General features: G+C 40.5%; 1 protein-coding gene across 1 annotated transcript in view; it reads left to right on the forward strand.

The window, feature by feature from the left end:
* Nucleotides 1–19598, forward strand: part of COL24A1 (collagen type XXIV alpha 1 chain) — a 413884-nt gene that overhangs the window by 161419 nt on the left and 232867 nt on the right. Inside the window, exons 6-7 of the mRNA XM_077450311.1 lie at nt 10764–10817; nt 15236–15289. Of these exons, the coding sequence (XP_077306437.1) occupies nt 10764–10817; nt 15236–15289 (108 nt within the window). The remainder of the gene's footprint in view (nt 1–10763; nt 10818–15235; nt 15290–19598) is intronic.

Below are 19598 nucleotides of genomic sequence, written 5' to 3' on the forward strand. Positions count from 1 at the left end.
GGTAAGCAGAACTCTGGATTGATTGTTTTTTTAGACTAGGTAATGGACTTGGATTTGGGAAAACTAGGAACAAGCTGCTTCTGAGTTGCACTAAGATGCTTCTGAGCTAATGCTGAATAGAATCAAACTTTTGCTGAGTTGCTTTTGTGTTCACCTTTAAGGTCCCTTTCACACTTCTACGACCTGAAAGTTGCGTGATTTTGATGCTGTGACATGAAGCAATGTCTATGGACCTCAAGTCGCATCAAAGTCGGACCAAAGTAGCGCAGGGAATACTTTAAAGTCACACGGATTTGAATGGTACTCATTGGAAATCATGGCGTACGACTTGTCATGCGACTTTAGAGTCGCAGGGCAAGTTGCAGAAGTGTGAAATGGTCCTAATGGGGAAGAAATGAAGCTTAGACACAACAAAGTGTATATTTTAGGGTAATTAAATTGTGATGGTAGGGGGCGCTAAGTGAATAACACTCTAATAAATTAATAATACACGTTAGGACCATTCAACATGGAATGACAATGTGAATTTAAAATATAGTGATAAAAAAGAAAAAATGCTAAAAATTATATATTCAGAATACATCCATAGTCCATATATCTTCAGTCTAAATCTTGATGAATAAAAACCTTAGAAAGTCTTTTACCCCTTGACAAGAAATGCAAATCACACCCAATCTGCTCAAATGAAAAACCTGCTCACCAGATTTCCGTGACCTCTTTAATTAAAAAGAAGGTCTGGAAGCGCTAGAGAGGAAATCCTGGAATAGATAGACTGAGGAAAATTTCAATCTTCTTTGCTATGGTTTCCTCTCCACCAGTGGTGACCAGTCACGTCACTTCTGGGTCCAGGCTTCCGGTTTGTCTCTCGAGAGGAGTGGAAGGCACGCCGATCTTGCAGCGTGAGCTCAGTGGTGAGCGGCTCCCACCAACGATCTTGCAGGTTATCCCCAGTGCCAGAACAAGGCACAAATAAATGTAAGCAGGCATTTTTGTTTATATTTACCTTTTTAATAAAGGCAATATTACACCATTGGTTCTCCCTTTGTTTTTTATCCCGGGCATTGTGGTGAAGAGGAAAACATAGCCTAGAAGTTTGAAATTGTCCCCAGTCTATCTATTCCAGGATTTCCTATCTAGCGCTTCCAGACCTGGGGATAACCTGCAAGATTGTTGGTGGGAGCCGCGCACCACTGAGCTCACGCTGCAAGATCGGCGTGCGTTTTACTCCTCTCAAGAGACAAACCGGAACCCCCGATCCAGAAGTGAGGTGACTGGTCACCACTGGTGGAGAGGAAACCATAGTCTAGGACAGTGATGGCAAACTTTGGCACCCCAGATGTTTTGGAACTACATTTCCCATGGTGCTCATGCACTCTGCAGTGTAGTTGAGCATCATGAGAAATGTAGTTCCAAAACATCTGGGGTGCCAAGGTTCGCCATCACTGGTCTAGGAGATTGAAATTTGCCCCAGTCTATCTATTCCAGGATTTCCTATCTAGTGCTTTTTTAATTAAAGAGGTCATGGAAATCTGGTGAGCAGGTTTTTCATTCGAGCACATTGGGTGTGATTTGGATTTCTTGCCAAGTGGTGAAGGACTTTCTATGGTTTTTATTTATCAAGATTTTCACTGAAGATATATGGACAATTTTGTATTCTGAATATATCATTTTTTGCATTTTTTCTTTTTTATCACTATATTTTAAATTCACATTGTCATTCCATGTTAAATGGTCCTAAAGTGTATTATTAATTTATTCGAGGGTTATTCACTTAGCGCCCCCTACCATCACAATTTAATGACACATTGGCTTGTCTACATTTTGGGGAGAAGCTATATAGATATCATTATTTGATCACTATGGTGCAAGGTTGTTTTATTTTTCTATATTTCAGGGTAGCCTGCGTCTAGGCGACATTTTTTTCGGTTATGGGGAAAGTGTGGAAAGCTTAGAAACTTTGTATGGTTTTTAATGCTGTTAGTGTCAGAATGCTTGCATTAAAACGTAACTGTGTAAATGGGCCCTAAAACATTTCAGTGGTCCTAACCTTTGCCTGTTGTGACTAAAACAAAATTGGTTTTAAGACTTAGGTGTTAGCAATTGGGCCCGTGCTAAGGGTTAGGCGTTTATTTTGGAATACAATTATTTTACTATTATATTTTTCAAGTTAAATAAATGTGGTTGTAACACCTCTATTTTTTCAATCATTATCACTGTTTCTTGAGAGTCTAATTTCTTAGTGCTCAAGATGCCCTAACTATACTATTGTGGTTAAAGTTGAATTTAACCTAAAAAAAAAAAAATGGCCCCTGGGAGCTTTATGCCATAATAATAATAGAAATAATATAATATACTAGTATGCACAGCATATTAGCACGCTATGGCAGATTTACCTGCAAAATTATCCCCTCCAGCGCTGTCTTATCCCAGTCTTTCTTCCAAGTTTGGACTACTCTTCGGCTGCATAATTGGTTGGACCGTGATTATGTCACTCCCATGCATGCACAAGGGAGTCACATCATCATGGCACAGGGAGTTTTGGCGGAAATGTAAGCTGAGCTCAAAATGAGTGGCTTAGTGTACATTATTGCTGACAGGCAGTTACGAAAGAAGTGACCAATAAAGTTTACAACTTTCAATGCTGCTGCCTTCTACTCTCTCAGTGCTGCTTTCCTGGATGTGCAATCTTCACAGGAATGAGTTGGCAATGGACAGTGCAGTCTGGAGTCAGTCTGTTAGCCTTGAGAAAGAATGAGGAGGGAAGAGCAGAGGAGTTTATTACCATCATAGGCTATGGGGCTGTGTTTCTGTTGATGCACAAAACGTTTGAAGACACAAATCTAGTCCCTGTATGCAAGGATGTCCCCATAGGATTCTGAAAAAGAAAGGAGCCACCCTGAAACAGCAAACCTGAGGCAGTGGTCACCGGCTTAAAGTGGATGTAAAGCCTCTCCTATACCCTGCGAAGTGAACAGCTTCAGATGATGCACAGAGATTAAACAAATCTCCCTACATAAGTTTTACATGTATATCTGCTGTCTTCAGCTTTCTATACTGTTTAGAAAGTGCATATCCTGTTAAAACTTTCTCTTCCTGATCCAGCAGGGGGAAGGAAATCTTGCCATACACTGTAAGACAGCTGATTGGAGGAAAGGCACACACCCCCTCTCCACATAGGCAGAGACTTGCAGAGCTGTGCTGTGAATAGACCAGCTGTCTGCTAATCTATTTATAGCACCTGCCCTGACACAAATTTCAGGCTGGTTTTATCAGGTGTTCGAGAACTTGTCAGAAGTTATCATGCTGATAAAAGAAGCACGGAGCAGGAGACAGCCAAGGGACTTAGGGCTTTGGAGAGAGATAAGAAAACACTGCAGATCCATGTGCCCAGCTCAAATTTCATGAACCTGGTTTTCCTCCACTTTAAAACTCAAACATATATACACAGTAAAACCTTGGATTGCGAGCATAATTCTTTCCGGAAACATGCTTGTAATCCAAAGCACTTGTATATCAAAGCAAATTTCCACATAGGAAATAATGGAAACTTAGATGATATGTTCCACAACTATTCACATGCCTTTCAGTTTATGGTCCATATAAAAAGATTATAGCAATGTGATATGTTGTGTAACCATAAAATGTCAATCCACAAATGGAAGCCTCCACAAGGGGATTAGAAGTAAAATCCAGCAGGAGCTACAGAGTATAAAAGAGAAGAGAGGCAGCTCTAAGTGTAGCAATATGGTTACATTTAATGAAGGTACAACATTTAGCAACTCACATGGTTGATGGATAAAAGAGGTGCATCTAAGTATGCAGGCATCCGGGGTAAAGCTGTCCACATAGACCATCCTTCACACCGCCGGCTCTCACTGCTGTCAGTCTGCAATTGTGACCGGGAAGACTACCCTGCAGTAGAGTGATCTGAAAGCGAGGCTTGAACCGCTTGTGGAGCGCATCTTGGAAGGGATGATGTTGATGGCTGTGCAGAGGACGGTCTATGTGGACATCTACCCCAGATGTCTGCATACTTAGATGTGCCTGTTTTAATCATCAACCATGAGTTGCTAAAAGTTGTACCTTCATTAAATGTAACCATATTCCAGCAAGCTCTTTGTTCCTTGCTGCAGCTCCCTGTTGCTCCGGCCACCGGATTGGGCCCCTGTCTGTCCTGTCCCAGACTACACCATGCAGACAGGCACACCTTCCGCCTCCTCCCTTGTACCCACACAGACTTCTTGGGAGGGTGGAGCCCAGAACCCTAGTCCCGACTTTACAAAAAGCCCAGCACACACCTGCCCAATTAGTTTGCTGGTGGTTCTAAAAACCATGGCCCCAATTGGAGAAGTTCCGAAATAGATTTTGCTAAACAATGTGGAAACTGAAAAGCCAATTTCCTCTGAATGACAAAAGCCCCCTGGAGCTCTTTTTACACTCTGGCAGGGCACCACACTGCCTCAATATGTGATGTATGTATGTGTATGTGTGTATATATATATATATATATATATATATATATATATTGAACGCGTCACAGTTTTTCTAGGTAAACATATTTCTAAAGGTGATATTGACATGCAATTTCCACCACATGTCCGTAACAACCCATGCAATCCATACATTCAAAGACACCAAAACAAATAAGTTCAGTAATGAAGTTATGTATAATAAAATGGGATGACTAAGGGAGAAAGTATTGAATACATGAAGAAAGGGAGGTACAAAAAGGGATCGAAAGCCAAAACACCAGCTGAAATCTATCATTAATTAGAAAGCAATCCTGCCCCTAGTCAGTGCAAATTAATATCAGCTGTTTCAGTCTAAATTGATGGCCTATAAAAAGGTGTCTCATCACCAAGGTGTCACACAAGAAACATCTCATGATGGGTAAAAGCAAAGAGCTCTCTCAAGACCTTTTTAACCTTATTGTTGCAAAACATACTGATGGCATTGGTTACAGAAGGATTTCTAAACTTCTGAATGTTCCAGTGAGCAGTGTTGGGGCCATAACCTGGAAGTGGAAAGAACATAATTTCACCATAAACTGGCCACGACCAGGTGCGCCTCGCAAGATTTCTGACAGAGGAGTGAAAAGAATTATCAGAAGAATTGTCTGTCCAAGAACCAAGGGCAACTTGTGGAGAGCTTCAGAAAGACCTGGAATTAGCAGGTACAATTGTTTCAAAGAAAACAATAAGTAATGCACTCATCCGCCATGGCCTGTATGCACGCTCACCATGCAAGACTCCATTGCTAAAGAAAAAGCATGTTGAAGCTCGTTTAAAGTTGCTGCACAACATTTAGACAAGTCTGTGAAATACTGGGAGAATATAGTCTGGTCAGATGAGACCAAAATGTAACTCTGTGAATGTCATAATGCACACCAATGTTTGCAGGTGAAATGGCACTGCACATCACCCCAAAAACACCCCCATACCAAAAGTGAAGTTTGGAGGTGGGAGCATCGTGGTGTGGAGCTGTTTTTCAGCATACGGTACTGGAAAACTTCATGCCATTGAAGGGAGGATGAATGGGAAAAATGTACCAAGACATTCTTAATAAAACTCTGCTGCCATCTACCAGGACGATGAAGATGAGATGAGGGTGGACATTTCAGCAAGACAACGATCCCAAACAAAAAGCCAAGGAAACTCTGAATTGGTTTCAAAGAAAGAAAATAAAGCTGCTAGAATGGCCCAGCCAATCACCTGCCTCAAATCCAATAGAAAATCTAAGGAAAGAACTAAAGATCAGAATTCATCGAAGAGGCTCATTGAACCTTCTAGATTTGAAGACTGTGTCGAAGAATGAACCAAAATCACACCTGAGCAATGCATTATGATGAGTTTCTCCATACAGGAGGCATCTTGAAGCTGTTCTTACCAACAAAGGATTTTGTACCCAGTATTAAATAAATTTCAGTTAGCATGTTCAATACTTTTTCCCTATGCCATTCCATTTTGTTACACATAACTTCATTTATGAATTTATTTGTTGTGGTTTCTTTGTATCTATGGGTTGTTACTGACATGTGGTGAAAACTTCATGTCAATAGCACCTTTTATAATATATTTACCTAAAAAAATGGTGATGTGTTCAATACTAATTTTACCCACTGTCTGTCTATCTATCTATCTATCTATCTATCTATCTATCTATCTATCTATCTATCTATCTATCTAGCTATCTAGCTATCTAGCTATCTAGCTATCTATATATAATATATATCTGTATGTACCGTATTTATCGGCGTATAACACACACTTTTTTCCCCTTAAAATCAGGGGAAAATCGTGTGGTGTGTGTTATATGCAGATCCTCCACTATTTTGGAGCCTCTGGGCGGCTTGTAGCCGCCTTCGGCCCTTCTCGGCGGCTCTCAGCAGCTTTCGGCCGTTCTCGGTGGCTTTCGGCCACCTTCGGCCCTTCTTGGTGACGCTGACGGCTGAAAGCTGACGAGAAGGGCAGAAGGTGGCCGAAATCCGACGAGAATGGCCGAAGGCAGCCGAGAACTACCGAGCACCGCCGAGATACACAGGACATTTAGGCGGCGCCATTTTTAAAAATAAAGCCTGAAAATGAAACAGACAAGGCTGAAAATCACACTGACAAGGGGACAACGATGGACAAGGCTGCATGACAATGCTGCAGTGATGGACAAGGCTGCAATGATAGACAGGCTGCAATGATGGACAAGCTGCATGACAAAGCTGCATATGATACTGACAAGGCTTCAGATGGACACTGATAAGGCTGCATTGATGGGCATTTAAATGTAAGTTTTATTTCCTTAAACTTCCCTCCTAAACTTGGGGTGCGTGTTATACGCCGATAAATACGGTATCTATCTATCTATCTATATATATATATATATATATATTATATGCGCACATCATTACAAAGCTCCAGATGGATGTTCCACCATTCTAATATGCAGGTGTCTGCAAACACCCACCACAGACTAGGCTCGTGCACTATATTAAATATTTCTGGTTAATGCAAACTTCTCTCTGTGGTATGTGAGAAATTTCCTATTCAGGTATAGCTTCATGTTCTGTTTTTTTTTTACACTCAAAAAATAGTTGGAAATTTTGTGATGATTCTAAGTGAAGCGAGCTGTGAAGACTGCTGTGTGTAAAGAGCTGGAATTTGGTATTTGTAGTGGTTTTATGATTGCAGAGTGCAGAATAAGTAACAGCAGTAAAGGAATTTGGAATGTATTCCTCCTTTCAGTGTCTGTGTTTATTCCTAGAAATCCTTTTTTTAAAGTTTCCTCCCATAACACATTACCTAAAAATAAGTGAAAATAACAAGAATTTTTTTTGAGTATATAAACCTTGTTGATGTGGTAATAGATGCTTGTTTTATTTCAAAGGTACCCTGGTGGCACAGCAGATTAGCAAAATGTATTTTTTTCTAGATAAGTTAAAAGAATATCAATAATTTTTTCTAGGTTTGAATAATGTTGAGTTAGACCCTCTGTCAGATTTTTACTACTGTCTATGTCCATGCTAGGGAGGTTCGCTCTCCTTATTTGTCCTGATGACCACTGTAGTCAAAATGTGATGGTACAATTTTGAAAAATAAATGAGACCAATGCCCCAATATTTCAAGTCACTGATGTTTAAAAGAACCATGCTTCAGTTCTGCACATCTCATTCTCTCCTGGTTCTGGCCCCCACTCTTATGGGTTGAATGAAGTGCCATCGTTTAATTTAGCCTAGTCTTAGTTCTTGAAGTGCCATTCAACCCATTTCCTGTGAGCTCAGAGTGTCATGAATCTATCCCCTGGGTCATCAAGGTTCCCTGAGCTTATAGAAAGTTGAAAGGGAGAACTTCACTCACATTATTTGGTTGATGGCACTGTTCTCTGCATTGTAGAATACCACCAATTGCGTCTATGACAGCTCAAAAAAGGCACTTCTGATAAAGACTGAAAAAAAAAAAAGTTTTTGCAGGAATTGGCTTTAAAATGAATATATGCCCTGACTATGGACAATATACCGTACTATTTTCATACATGACCATTGAAAAAAGTACTCACTCACCTCTCTAGCTGTATGTATTGTGAACAATTCATTCCCAAGGTCCTCAGAAATCATGATAAAGACTCTGAAGTTGCTTAGAAACATCTGTTGCATGTTTACCGCAAGACAGCCAAGCTTCTGCTCTCAAAAAGATTCCTGAGATTTCAGTGCTGTTGAGAATTTGAAGATGCATTTCTCCACAATGACTATAGCTACAGAGATGAATGAAGGCTTGTTTTAAAGCGCTTTTACTGCTTGTTTAGAATTTGTGCATAGTGTTCATTTTAAGCACTTTCAAAATCACTGTCCCAAACTAATTTAGACTTGGTTCACACTGCCGCGACTTGAGAGTTCAAAGTCCCATGACAAGTCGCACCCCACTAAGTGCAATGAAACCACTGTAATCGGTGTGACTAAAATTGCAGCGACTTAGTAAAGGTTCCTGTACTACTTTGGGGTGACTCCATTACAACTTGCATTGACTTCTGTTAATGAAGTCGCAAGCAAGCCACAATGAACTTGGGTGGCAAAGTCGCACCTTCATTTGCTCGACTTTTCCAGTGTGATCCGAGCCTTAGTTTGACTTAATTTGCTACATTATTCTTTCAGGTCAGTGGTTTAAAAAAATATAGGTCAGCAATAACAGCTTCCATATTTCTCCTAGTACGTCTCCTTTTATAGAATGTCATAACCTACCAAGATATGTTCAGTACATAGTTTCAACAGCAGATGACATTGCAGGTGGAATGGATGATAATTTTTATGGAAAAGCTGGGCGTCTTTTGTTAGGCCCCTGTCCTATCACCCGTATAAAAATTGGAGCAAAGAAAGGCATCTGTATAGTCTGATAAATAACCAGTTAGATGCTTACAATATTTTGCTGATTTATGGTGACAAAACATCAGTGAGAAACACATACACTTTAAATAAAAAAAAAGTATATAATGAAAGCGGTAGTAAACTGCATTTTTTTAAAATCTTGTAAGACAATGGCATAATGTGCTAGTATGCATTGTATATTAGCACATTATCAAATACCTATATACTCAAGTATAGGCTGACCCAAACATAAGCCGAGGCACCCAATTTTACCACAAAAAACTGGGAAAACGTATTGACTCGAGTATAAGCCTAGGATGGGAAATGCGCAGCTACTGGGCAAACAATGCCCATTTGCAGCCTCACTCTGCCCATTTGCAGCCTCACTCTGCCCATCTGCAGCCTCACTGTGTCCATTTGCAGCCTCACTGTGTCCATTTGCAGCCTCACTGTGCCCATCTGCAGCCTCACTGTACCCATCTGCAGCCTCACTGTGCCCATCTGCAGCTCCACCTGTGATAACTAAAACAGCAGGTGTCTCCTGCTGTGTCATGCAGTCTGTTCAGCGGCCGTCCATTGTAACAAAGCCTCGCCTCCTCCTCGTCTGTGATAGACGGAACACTGATATAATTTCTCTGCACTGTATCAGTGTTCCATTCATTATGGACAAGGAGGAGCCAGGGCTTTGTTACAATGGACATCCGCCGAATAGACTGCATGACACAGCGGGAAACACCCGCTGTTTTAGTTATCACAGGTACAGCTGCAGATGGGCACCCTCATTCGAGTATAAGCTGGGGGGGGGGGGGTTTCAGCCTAAAAACATTTGATTAAAAACTCAGCTTATACTCGAGTATATACGGTACCTTAAAATTAAGCCCTCTAGCGGCTTCCATCTTCACCCGATCTTCCTTATGGGTTTGCATCCTCCAGCCATCTGATTGGCCACGCTGCGATGATGTCACTCCCACACGCACGGACTGCGGCACGGAGCTTTGAAGGGATGGCACGGGTATGCCATCCCTTCAGAACGCATGCGCCGGTTAAGTCACTGGCTGCATGCAGTGTGAATATCTCCTAAACCGTGCAGGTTTAGGAGATATTTACTGTACCTACAGTTAATGCTGCATAAACACGATCGGAATTTCGGCCAGCAAAAGACCGATGAGAGCTTTTCATCGGAAAATGTGACCGTGTGTAGGCTCCATCGGCATTTAGCTGGCCGAATTCCCCCCAGCAAAAATTTGAGAGCATGTTTCTGACGGCAACAAATTTCTGAAATTCCGATTGTGTGTATGCAATTCCGACATGCAAAAACTCACGCATTCTCAAATTCAACTACGAGATGGATGCTATTGGCTACTGGGTATTGAACTTCCTTTTTCTAGTCCCGTCGTACATGTTGTACATCACCGCGTTCTTGACAGTCGGAATTTGGTGTGACCATGTGTATGCAAGACAGCTTGAGCGAAATCCCGTTGGGAAAACCATCAGAGCTTTTTCCGACCAAAATTTCAATCGTGTGTACGTGGCATAAGGCTTATTATAGGCTTACCTGTGGATACAAGATCAAAAAAAGGGGTTACTTCCACTTTAATTCAATAGATATACAAAGGGAACCAAGCTTATTGCAGAGTATGCAGTGTGCTCCCAGTATAGAGAATTCTCTTGTTTACAGCTTATGAAAAAGCAATTTATAGAGCGAAGGAAAAAAGAGCTGCCGATCCCACATCACACATGTAATAACTGGGGATAGCAGTTCCACAACTATGATGTGGGAATAGCTACTTTCTTGTTTTTCCACAGAAGCGTTTCTTAGAAGTCTTTTCATGAAAGAAAACATATACAAAACAAAAATAGATGCCAGTCTTTTAACTTGTATATTTATGGAGAGTCTTTGATCTTTTTTTTTCAGGGTCCAAAAGGGGATCCCGGATTATCACCTGGACAAGCCCCACCTGGCAACAAGGTAATGACGCATATATTTGCTTTTATCTTTACAATCATTTTTAGTGTTGTGTGTATTTGCCCTTGCTTGTTATTCTTCCCATTGTTGTATAGGATCATTCCACACAAATAATAACGTATTCACGAGCAGTAGTTCAGGAACCAGGGCTGCATGGTTACAACAGGGATAGGGTTTCGGGAAAACAAAGGGTCCACACTGCTAACCCCCCCCCCCCCCCCCCGCACCTACACTGATCACATCTAACTGAATCATGTATGCACCAAGGCCGAGGTGGAAGAAACATACACTAGTGCTGACCAATAAAGCCCAACGCCTGCTTTTGTAACCCCCTTTTCTGAAGTTTATCCCACCATACCAAAAATAATAAAAATAAAAAAATCCCTTTTTACATACCCTAAAGCGGAGCTTCACCCAAAAAGGGTAAATTCTGCTTTAAGGCCTCCTCCCCAGCTCCTGTTTGTGAAATTGAGCTTTTGGGGAGAATAGGGGGAGCGGGTAACCGATTTTGACAGGTACTCACTTCCACATTTCCGCTTCTATTGCCTTAGGTGATCAGAAGTGGAAGTTCTCCTACCCCCCTCCCTCCCTGTAATTCCCACATGACAGGTTCCAGAAGACTTCGGGGCCAGCGCCATTCGCGCATGAGCAGTGGGCACCCGTCTGTGAAGCCACAAGCTGTCACGGCAGGGTGCCCATGCCGGCGAGGGAGGACACAAGGAGAATACGACTGTGGTGAGCACACCACTGGATTGTGGGGCAGGTGAGTGGCTGTTTATTAAAAGTCAGCAGCTACAGTTTTTGTAGCTGCTGACATTTAATTTTCACTTCAGAGACTGGAGCTTTGCTTTAAAGTGTTACTAAACCCACAACAGTAAAATCAGTCTATATATATGCAGTAAAGCATGCTTGTTATACTCACTGTGGAGCCTAAGGGGTTACTGCTCTGCATTGCGTAAAAAGGCTGTTTGATCCTGTCTTTGTTGCAGGGGATGCCCAAAATCTGACATGTATCTTAGTGCAGACTTTTGGGAAAATCAGTAAGCCAATCACGCAAGCAGGAATTACATTTCTGGGGGGTGTTCCATATACTATCTGTGTATAGAACACCTACAGGTAGCCATATTGCATTTTACAAAAAATGACAGCACTGCAGATTGAAAAGGAAAGGTCATTTTTAATAACACTCAATTACTATACGACTTGTAAAGATTTGCTAGAATAATGGAATTTAGAGGCATGTATAAAATTTGACAATTTATTAGTCTACACATAGTTTTGACATGATACAAAAATAATAAACAATAGGCAAAAAAGATCTAAAATATTTTTTGGACAATACTGGCCCCCCTTGAGGATATGATACCATATAGTACAGTCATACAGATCTAAGTATCTTCATTTCTTAAAAGTCTTCAAGACTGGGGGTACCACTTGTCCTCATATATGTCTTTGCGCTAATATGTCCCGCTCTACATGTTTCGTAACCATACGTCGCTTCTTCAGGAGATTTGATATATCTATTCAGTTAAAAACATGCATTTATTCGCATACAAAATATATAAAAAAAAATGCAAAAATGATTACAATAATTCAGATAACCCACTTCATTGCATATGCCATTCACACTAAACACTCACTTGCATCAGACACTAAAGTCAAAGGTGCCTTGAGGTTTCTTCAGAGATGCCTTGGAAAAATGGCTAAAAAGTTATCAAAAATTGTATACAAGACAACAGGAGCCTTTTAGTTACACAAATCCACAAGTTTTTGTCATGCACCATTACAACTTTCTAGACGTTGGTATCCTAACAACCAATAACATCACCAGTTAATAAGGAAGATGTCTGTTGCCTCCACAGCATCCTTGTTTGACCCTCCTGTGCCCCGCTCCCTCAGCACTTGGGTAACAATTGAGGAAGAGAAACATTGGAATACTAGTCAGTACCAGTGTGCACAAGTGTATTTGCTTTGGAAGAATAAATCACCTCTAATGTTGGACATCCTACGTGTGGATATTGCTGCATTGTGTAAAGCTATTAGAATAGACTTTTACATTTTAGAATGGGGTGCCTTGAGACTGTCCATAATTTTAAAGGGTGCCTTAAATTGTCTATAATTTTAAGGGGTGTCTCGACTGAAAAAAGATTGAGAAGCACTGCTGTAGATAATGACACCACATAAAAAATTATATAAAAGCATATAATTTACTGTATTATTCACAAGATTTTAAATCACATATAACACAGTTCCCTTATAGGGTTCACACATTTTTTCATCCAACAATCCACATGTGGATTCAACGTGTTTCAAATGATCTTCTTCAGGAACACATGTGAATGATATCAATATAATGGAAGCCGATCTCTTAACCACTTACAGACCACCCGCCGTTTTACGGCGGCTGTTTGAAGGAGGATATCGTTGTTATGGTAGCAGCTAGCTGCCATAACCCCGGTATCCCCTTCTTCAGCGGGTGGTCCGCTACAAGATAAAAGTGGTCTCTGCAGCAGATTCGCCGCAAGATCACTTTTATCAGTGGCAGGAGAGGTCCCCCCTTCCCCTCACTCATCTCCATACCAGGCAGGAGACAAGACGCGATCGCCTCCGCCGCCGCCTCCAGTAAGCGGTGGAGGGCACGGATCGCGGCGGCGGAGGCAATCGCGTCTTGTCTCCTGCTTGGTATGGAGACTAGGGAGGGGAAGATGGCCCACCCGTCTCCATACAATTGCTGGGTGGAAGCGACATCAAAACTCATTCACCCATAGCTCTTAAAGGACTAATTTTCTTAAATGATTTTTTTAAATTACTATTTTTTTTTTTATTGCATTTTAGTCTAAATATGAGATCTGAGGACTTTTTAACCCCAGATCTCATATTTAAGAGGACCTGCCATTCTTTTTTCTATTACAAGGGATGTTTACATTCCTTGTAATAGGAATAAAAGTAACAAGTTTAAACAGTGTAAAAATAAAAGGTAAAATAAATAATAATAATAATTAAAAAAAATGTTTTAAACACGCCCAGTCCCGCCGAGCTCGCGTACAGAAGCGTGAGTAGGGCCCGCATATGAAAACTGTGTTCAAACCACACATGTGAGGTATCGCCGTGATTGGTAGAGCGAGAGCAATAACTCTAGCCTTAAACTCTAGCCTTAGACCTCCTCTGTAACGCAAAACATGCAACCTGTAGAATTTTTTAAAGGTCGCCTAAAGTTTGTCGCCAATTCCACGAGCGGGCGCAATTTTGAAGCATGACATGTTGGGTATCAATTTACTCGCCATAACATTATCTTTCACAATATAAAAAATTGGGCTAATTTTACTGTTGTCTTATTTTTTTATTCAAAAAAGTGATTTTTTTCCAAAAAAAGTACTCTTGTAAGACCTGCGCAAATACGGTGTGAAAAAAAGTATTGCAATGACCACCATTTTATTCTCTAGGATGTTAGAAAAAAAAAATACATAATGTTTAGGGGTTCTAAGTAATTTTCTAGCAAAAAAAAAAACTGTTTTAAACATGTAAACACCAAAACCTCAAAACGAGACTGGTCCTTAAAGGGGAGGTCCATCCTAAAAAAATGCATAAAAAGGCTGCAAAAAAATAATAATTTTCACTTACCAGAAATGGCTGTTTCTAGGCAGATCGTCCTAATTTGCCTCTTTCTATTCCACTGTGATCTTCTGTCTTCTCCTCCTCGTGTTGTCTTCTGGGTATGTTGTGGGAACTGTGTGTCCCACAACACAGCGCGCCCTTATTCACAAAGCGCTGCACGGCTCGCGCATGCACAGTTGGAAACGGGCAGTGAAGCCGCAAGGCTCCACTGCCTGTTTCCCTTACTTTGAATGGCGGCGCAGGGAGCCGAGAGCCGAGGGACGGATCGGCCTCAGGTGGCCAACATCTCGGGCACCCTAGAAAAGTAGTTGCTTATTAAAAGTCAGCAGCTACAGTGTTTGTAGCTGCTGACTTTTAAATTATTATTATTTTTTTGCTGGCCCTCCCCTTTAAGTGGTTAAAATAAAAGAATGTGCAAGATCTGAAAAAAGGGGCCACAAAAGAGTGGTGAAGGACTGAAGATCACCAAATCCCTACCCAAGGACACCACCACAAAAGCACAACCCCGTATTGTTCCATTTTCCAAAGGGGTGACTCCCCAATATTAACAGTCAAGTAATGGTATAACGCTGTCTATAAGGGATCCAAGGTAGACAGGGCACATAATCAATCATATGGTACAGCAGGTCATCCAGTGTATCCAAACAGCATCCCGCAGCAGACCAATTATGTGCCCGCCACCTCTTATAAGTCAAGGTTATTAATTTTGTTCTGTTACTATTATTAGGCAATGATTTTGTAGATATTAATCACTGTTCAATATGTGCATGGTACTCAAGTTCACCAATATGCTTTCTGTGTTGTAGGGAGATCAAGGACCCATGGGATTGATAGGAGATCGTGGACCAGCTGGTCGGCAGGTAGTACACATTTTTAGAATGATAAATGTTAATTAATGTTAATCATTTTATATTATAAAGAAAACATTGCATAAAATGTATAAACTTCAATAATCCTCCTTGGTCCTCCATCTAAAGCTATAATCACCTAATCCACCTATGAATGGAGCAATATAGAAAACAGAAAAATTCTACAGCATACGATCCTACTAGTCATCACAACACTATCTAGTTTTACCTTTGAGTGGTTAAAGAAGAATTATTGTTATTTTTTACTGTTCTGTCTCCTATGGGACAATGTACATTTAGTACTTTGTTCCATGTTGCTAGGTGCTTTCTAATTCTAGTTAGTCTAGTCTAGATCTAATCCAGCCTGCCAATCCCCCTTTTCCTGCTGCAGCAGATCCGACAACAGCTAGGAAGGAGAAGGCAGCTTACCTTGACTCTGAGCACTTTTCACAGACAAGCAACAGCAAGAGGAATGCAGAGACTGACACCCTCCTATCCCTCTGCTTTCCTCCTACTATTGCTTGAGACTGGTCCTTTTTCCTCTTGGAATGCGCGACAGCGGGCCAAGCACATTTTATTCTTGCCTTGTGGGAATTGAAAAAACAGGACCGGCGGCCTGTCAAAAAGAGGTACCCTATACTCTAAAGAGGTACCCTAAACAAAACTATAAACAATAGGCTCAGCAATGGCATGCAATGTCACGCTAATCAAGGTGAGTAGAAAATTCTGGACAGCCGCACTCCAAATTAAATATCTTGTGCCTTTATTAGAACATCAGGAACACACTGTACATGTCACAGCAAAGTAATACAGAACCAAAAACAGCTAACGCGTTTCACACTAAACATAGTCCTTACTCATAGCTTGAGTAAGCACTACATTTAGTGTGAAACGCGTCAGTTGTTTTTGGTTGGGAACTTGAATTGTACTTTCTGAAAAATCTGATGATATCAGGTGGTGAGAGAGTAATGAGGTTTAAAATCTGTTTTTAAAAACGGAAAATATAGTGAATGCCTATTGGCATCTAGAAAGGTGTTCCAGAGAAGGAAGCAACATGAGGGGTGACCGGGGCATCTAATTAGAAGTTAATGTCAACCTGCTTAGATAGTATTGATGAGTAGGGAGCAAAGCAATAAAAAATCCCTGACTCTTATGTCCCATACACACGGTCGTGAATTCCGACGGAAAAAATCAGATTGGATTATGTTGTTGGAAAATCCAATTGTTTGTGGGCTCTATCAGACTTTTTCTGTTGGAAATTTGTGATGGAAAAATTTTGAAAGCTGTGTCTAAAATTTTCCAACAACAAAATCCGATTGGACTTTTTCCGATCGTGTGTAGAGAATTCCGACGCACAAAGTGGCACACATGCTTAGAAAAAATTTGGAGACGAAAGCTATTAGCTACTGGCCTCTACGTAGTCCCGTCGTACTTGATTTACGTCACCTCGTTCCGAACAATCGGATTTTCTGACAACTTTGTGTGCCCGTGTGTATGCAAGACAAGTTTCAGCCAAAGTAGGAAAAAATCCAACGGATTTTGTGGTCGGAATGTCCGACCATGTGTATGGGGCATAATAAGTGTATATCGCTGTAAATCCTTATGGAAACAAAATGTATTTACATGTCTCATTCTATCAGATATCCCCAAAACAAGAAGATTATTCTTCATTTCAGGACAGTGCCATACAAATCATTGCTTTACACCCTATTGGCTAGATACACATCCGGAACCTTTGGTATATAGTGCAAATATAGCCTAATGCCATAGAGCCAATTTATTCCAAACTCCATCCAGCAGTTCCAGTCTTTTTGGCCATCGTCAATGCAGTGTATAGGAACCATGGCTTCTATGGAGTAGGGTTTGGGACCCAACATGACAGTATAACCATACAGGTTAGCCCTCTCTAATCACTGCTTATCAAGAAATGGTAGTTTTGTTGTGAAGGCTAAGTGAAGATTAATTTGAACAGAGCAGATAGTCTCCCTTTCTCAAATTTTTACACATTATGCCCATTATATGTTAACAGCAATCATTTTAAGGTCTACTTGACTATCTGATCTCTAAGCCCCCATATACACGGTCGGACATTCCCATGGAAAATGTCCGATTGGACCTGTTGCCGGATACTCCGTCCGTGTGTGGGCTACATCAGACTTTTTCCGTCGGAATGTCTGACCAACAAAGTTTGAGAACTGAATATAAAATTTTCCGACAACATGATCCGATCGGACTTTGTCCGATTGTTTGTGGAGAATTCCGATCGGACAAAGTGCTGCGCATGCTCAGATCAAATTACTAGACCAAAGCTATTGGCTACTAGCCTGAACGTAGTCCCATTGTAACGAATGAACATCATCACGTTACGAACGACCGGATTTTTGACAACTTTGTCCGTAACTTTGTGTATGCAACACCAGTTTTGGACAAAATCTGTTGGAAAAAATCTGATGGATTTTGTGGTCGGAATGACCGACCGTGTGTACGGGGGCTAACAGATGAATCAGATGAGATGGGATCAGTTGCCTTGGGTGGATGCACAGACGCATGATATTTGTGCATAACCCGCACTGCGTGTGTGTCTTCTGTGGAATACAATAATTTGTTCTGTTGGTAGGAGTGTCAAGATAAAAGGTGACATGACAAATCACTTTCCAGTACGCTAAGGTAACACAGAGAGAGCATGTAAAGGCAGGGTTCAGGAATGTTAATTGACCATGATATCGCTTTTGAACATGTTTATGTTAACATTTGAGGGCAATTACATATTAGTCTAAATTCTTTTTTTTTTTGTCCTGGTGTATCCAAATCTGGACTGACTATAAATAGCACTTCCCTTTATGATCATGCCTCAAACGCTATTATTGTCCATGTGTTTATGACATGCTGTATATGCTGAGCATCTGTTTTAATGCGGTAATTTCTCATTAACTGGAGAGTGTTAGTCATTTTTGTTATCTCTCTTAGTCCTCCTTCTCACTAACAGACCCAACAAGCCTTTTTCTGGATTCTTTAGCACAGGCAAAATGCTCAGACATGCGAAAGTTCGTTTTTTAGTTTTTTTTTTAAAGGGAATGTATGTGTTTTGCTGTGTTTTTTGAGTATACAGTACATGTAAAAGAAAACAGCTAAATGTAAATCATCTAATCAGTGTACATTATACAATTTTCTAATTCATTTTCCTTTACATTTACCTTCAACAAAGTAGTTCAAGGGCTGGACTGATTGCATACCAACTCAAAATGTTTAGGTTTGACTCCATATTATGAGTTTGGTAAATCTAAAGGAAAATTGTGCAAGAAAACTGTAAAATGTATGGCCAGACAACAAAATATTTCCCAGCACACTTACCAGCTAGCCTGCAAACAAACAAAATTACCCTGTCTACAAATGTATAGGACCAAGCCTTATTTGGCAAGTTTTAAATCTGTATTTTTTGCTAGAAAATTACTTAGAACCCCTAAACATTTATATATATATATATATATATATATATATATATATATATATCTTTTTTTTAGCTGAGACCCTAGAGAATAAAATTGTGACCATTGCAAAACAGGATGGGGGTCCTTTTACATTTTTTTCCTCTTATTTATTTTATTTTTCTATTTTTACACTAATCTTTTACTTTTTTTTTATTTTTCCTATTACAAGGAATGTATACTTCCCTTGTAAAAGAAATAAGTAATAACAGGTCTTTATGGAGAGATATGGGGTCTATAAGAACCTCTCCTCTACCTTTTAAAGCAAATGATCAGCAAAAGATCAAAAAAAAAAATAGTTTACTTCTGCCCTAGACTGGAAATAACATTGTGGCATTGCTCTGATCCTCCAAGATCATAGAGGTGGAGAAAGACGATCGGGTCTCTCATCACCTCTGTGACCAGCCACGCGAATCGTAAGACCATTCCCCAGGCTTGTCGGTAAGAACAGTAAGCCTGAGAAACACAGGCAAGTGGCGTGGGTGGGTTGGAGGATAAACCTCAATAACCTCAGTAAAGCACTTCAAAGCTGCAACATATATATATATATATATATATATATATATATATATATATATATATATATATATATATATATATACGTATTTCGGTCTTTAAGATTAAAAACAGAGGGTTTAGTTGCACGCATTTGCAAATATTGTATCTCACAAAAGTAAGTACACCGTGACCCCGCACATTTTCTGTTTTCTTGGTGGCTATGGTCTCAGCTGCCTTGAGATCAATGACAAGATTCTCCCATGTAATTCTGGGCTGATTTCCCACCGTTCTCATGATCATTGAGACTCCACAAAGTGAGATCTTGCATGGAGCCACAG

This window comes from Lithobates pipiens, unplaced genomic scaffold, assembly GCF_037356315.1.
Source record: "Lithobates pipiens isolate NorthernLeopardFrog02 unplaced genomic scaffold, aLitPip1_a1.2 Scaffold_23, whole genome shotgun sequence".
NCBI classification, from domain to species: domain Eukaryota; kingdom Metazoa; phylum Chordata; class Amphibia; order Anura; family Ranidae; genus Lithobates; species Lithobates pipiens.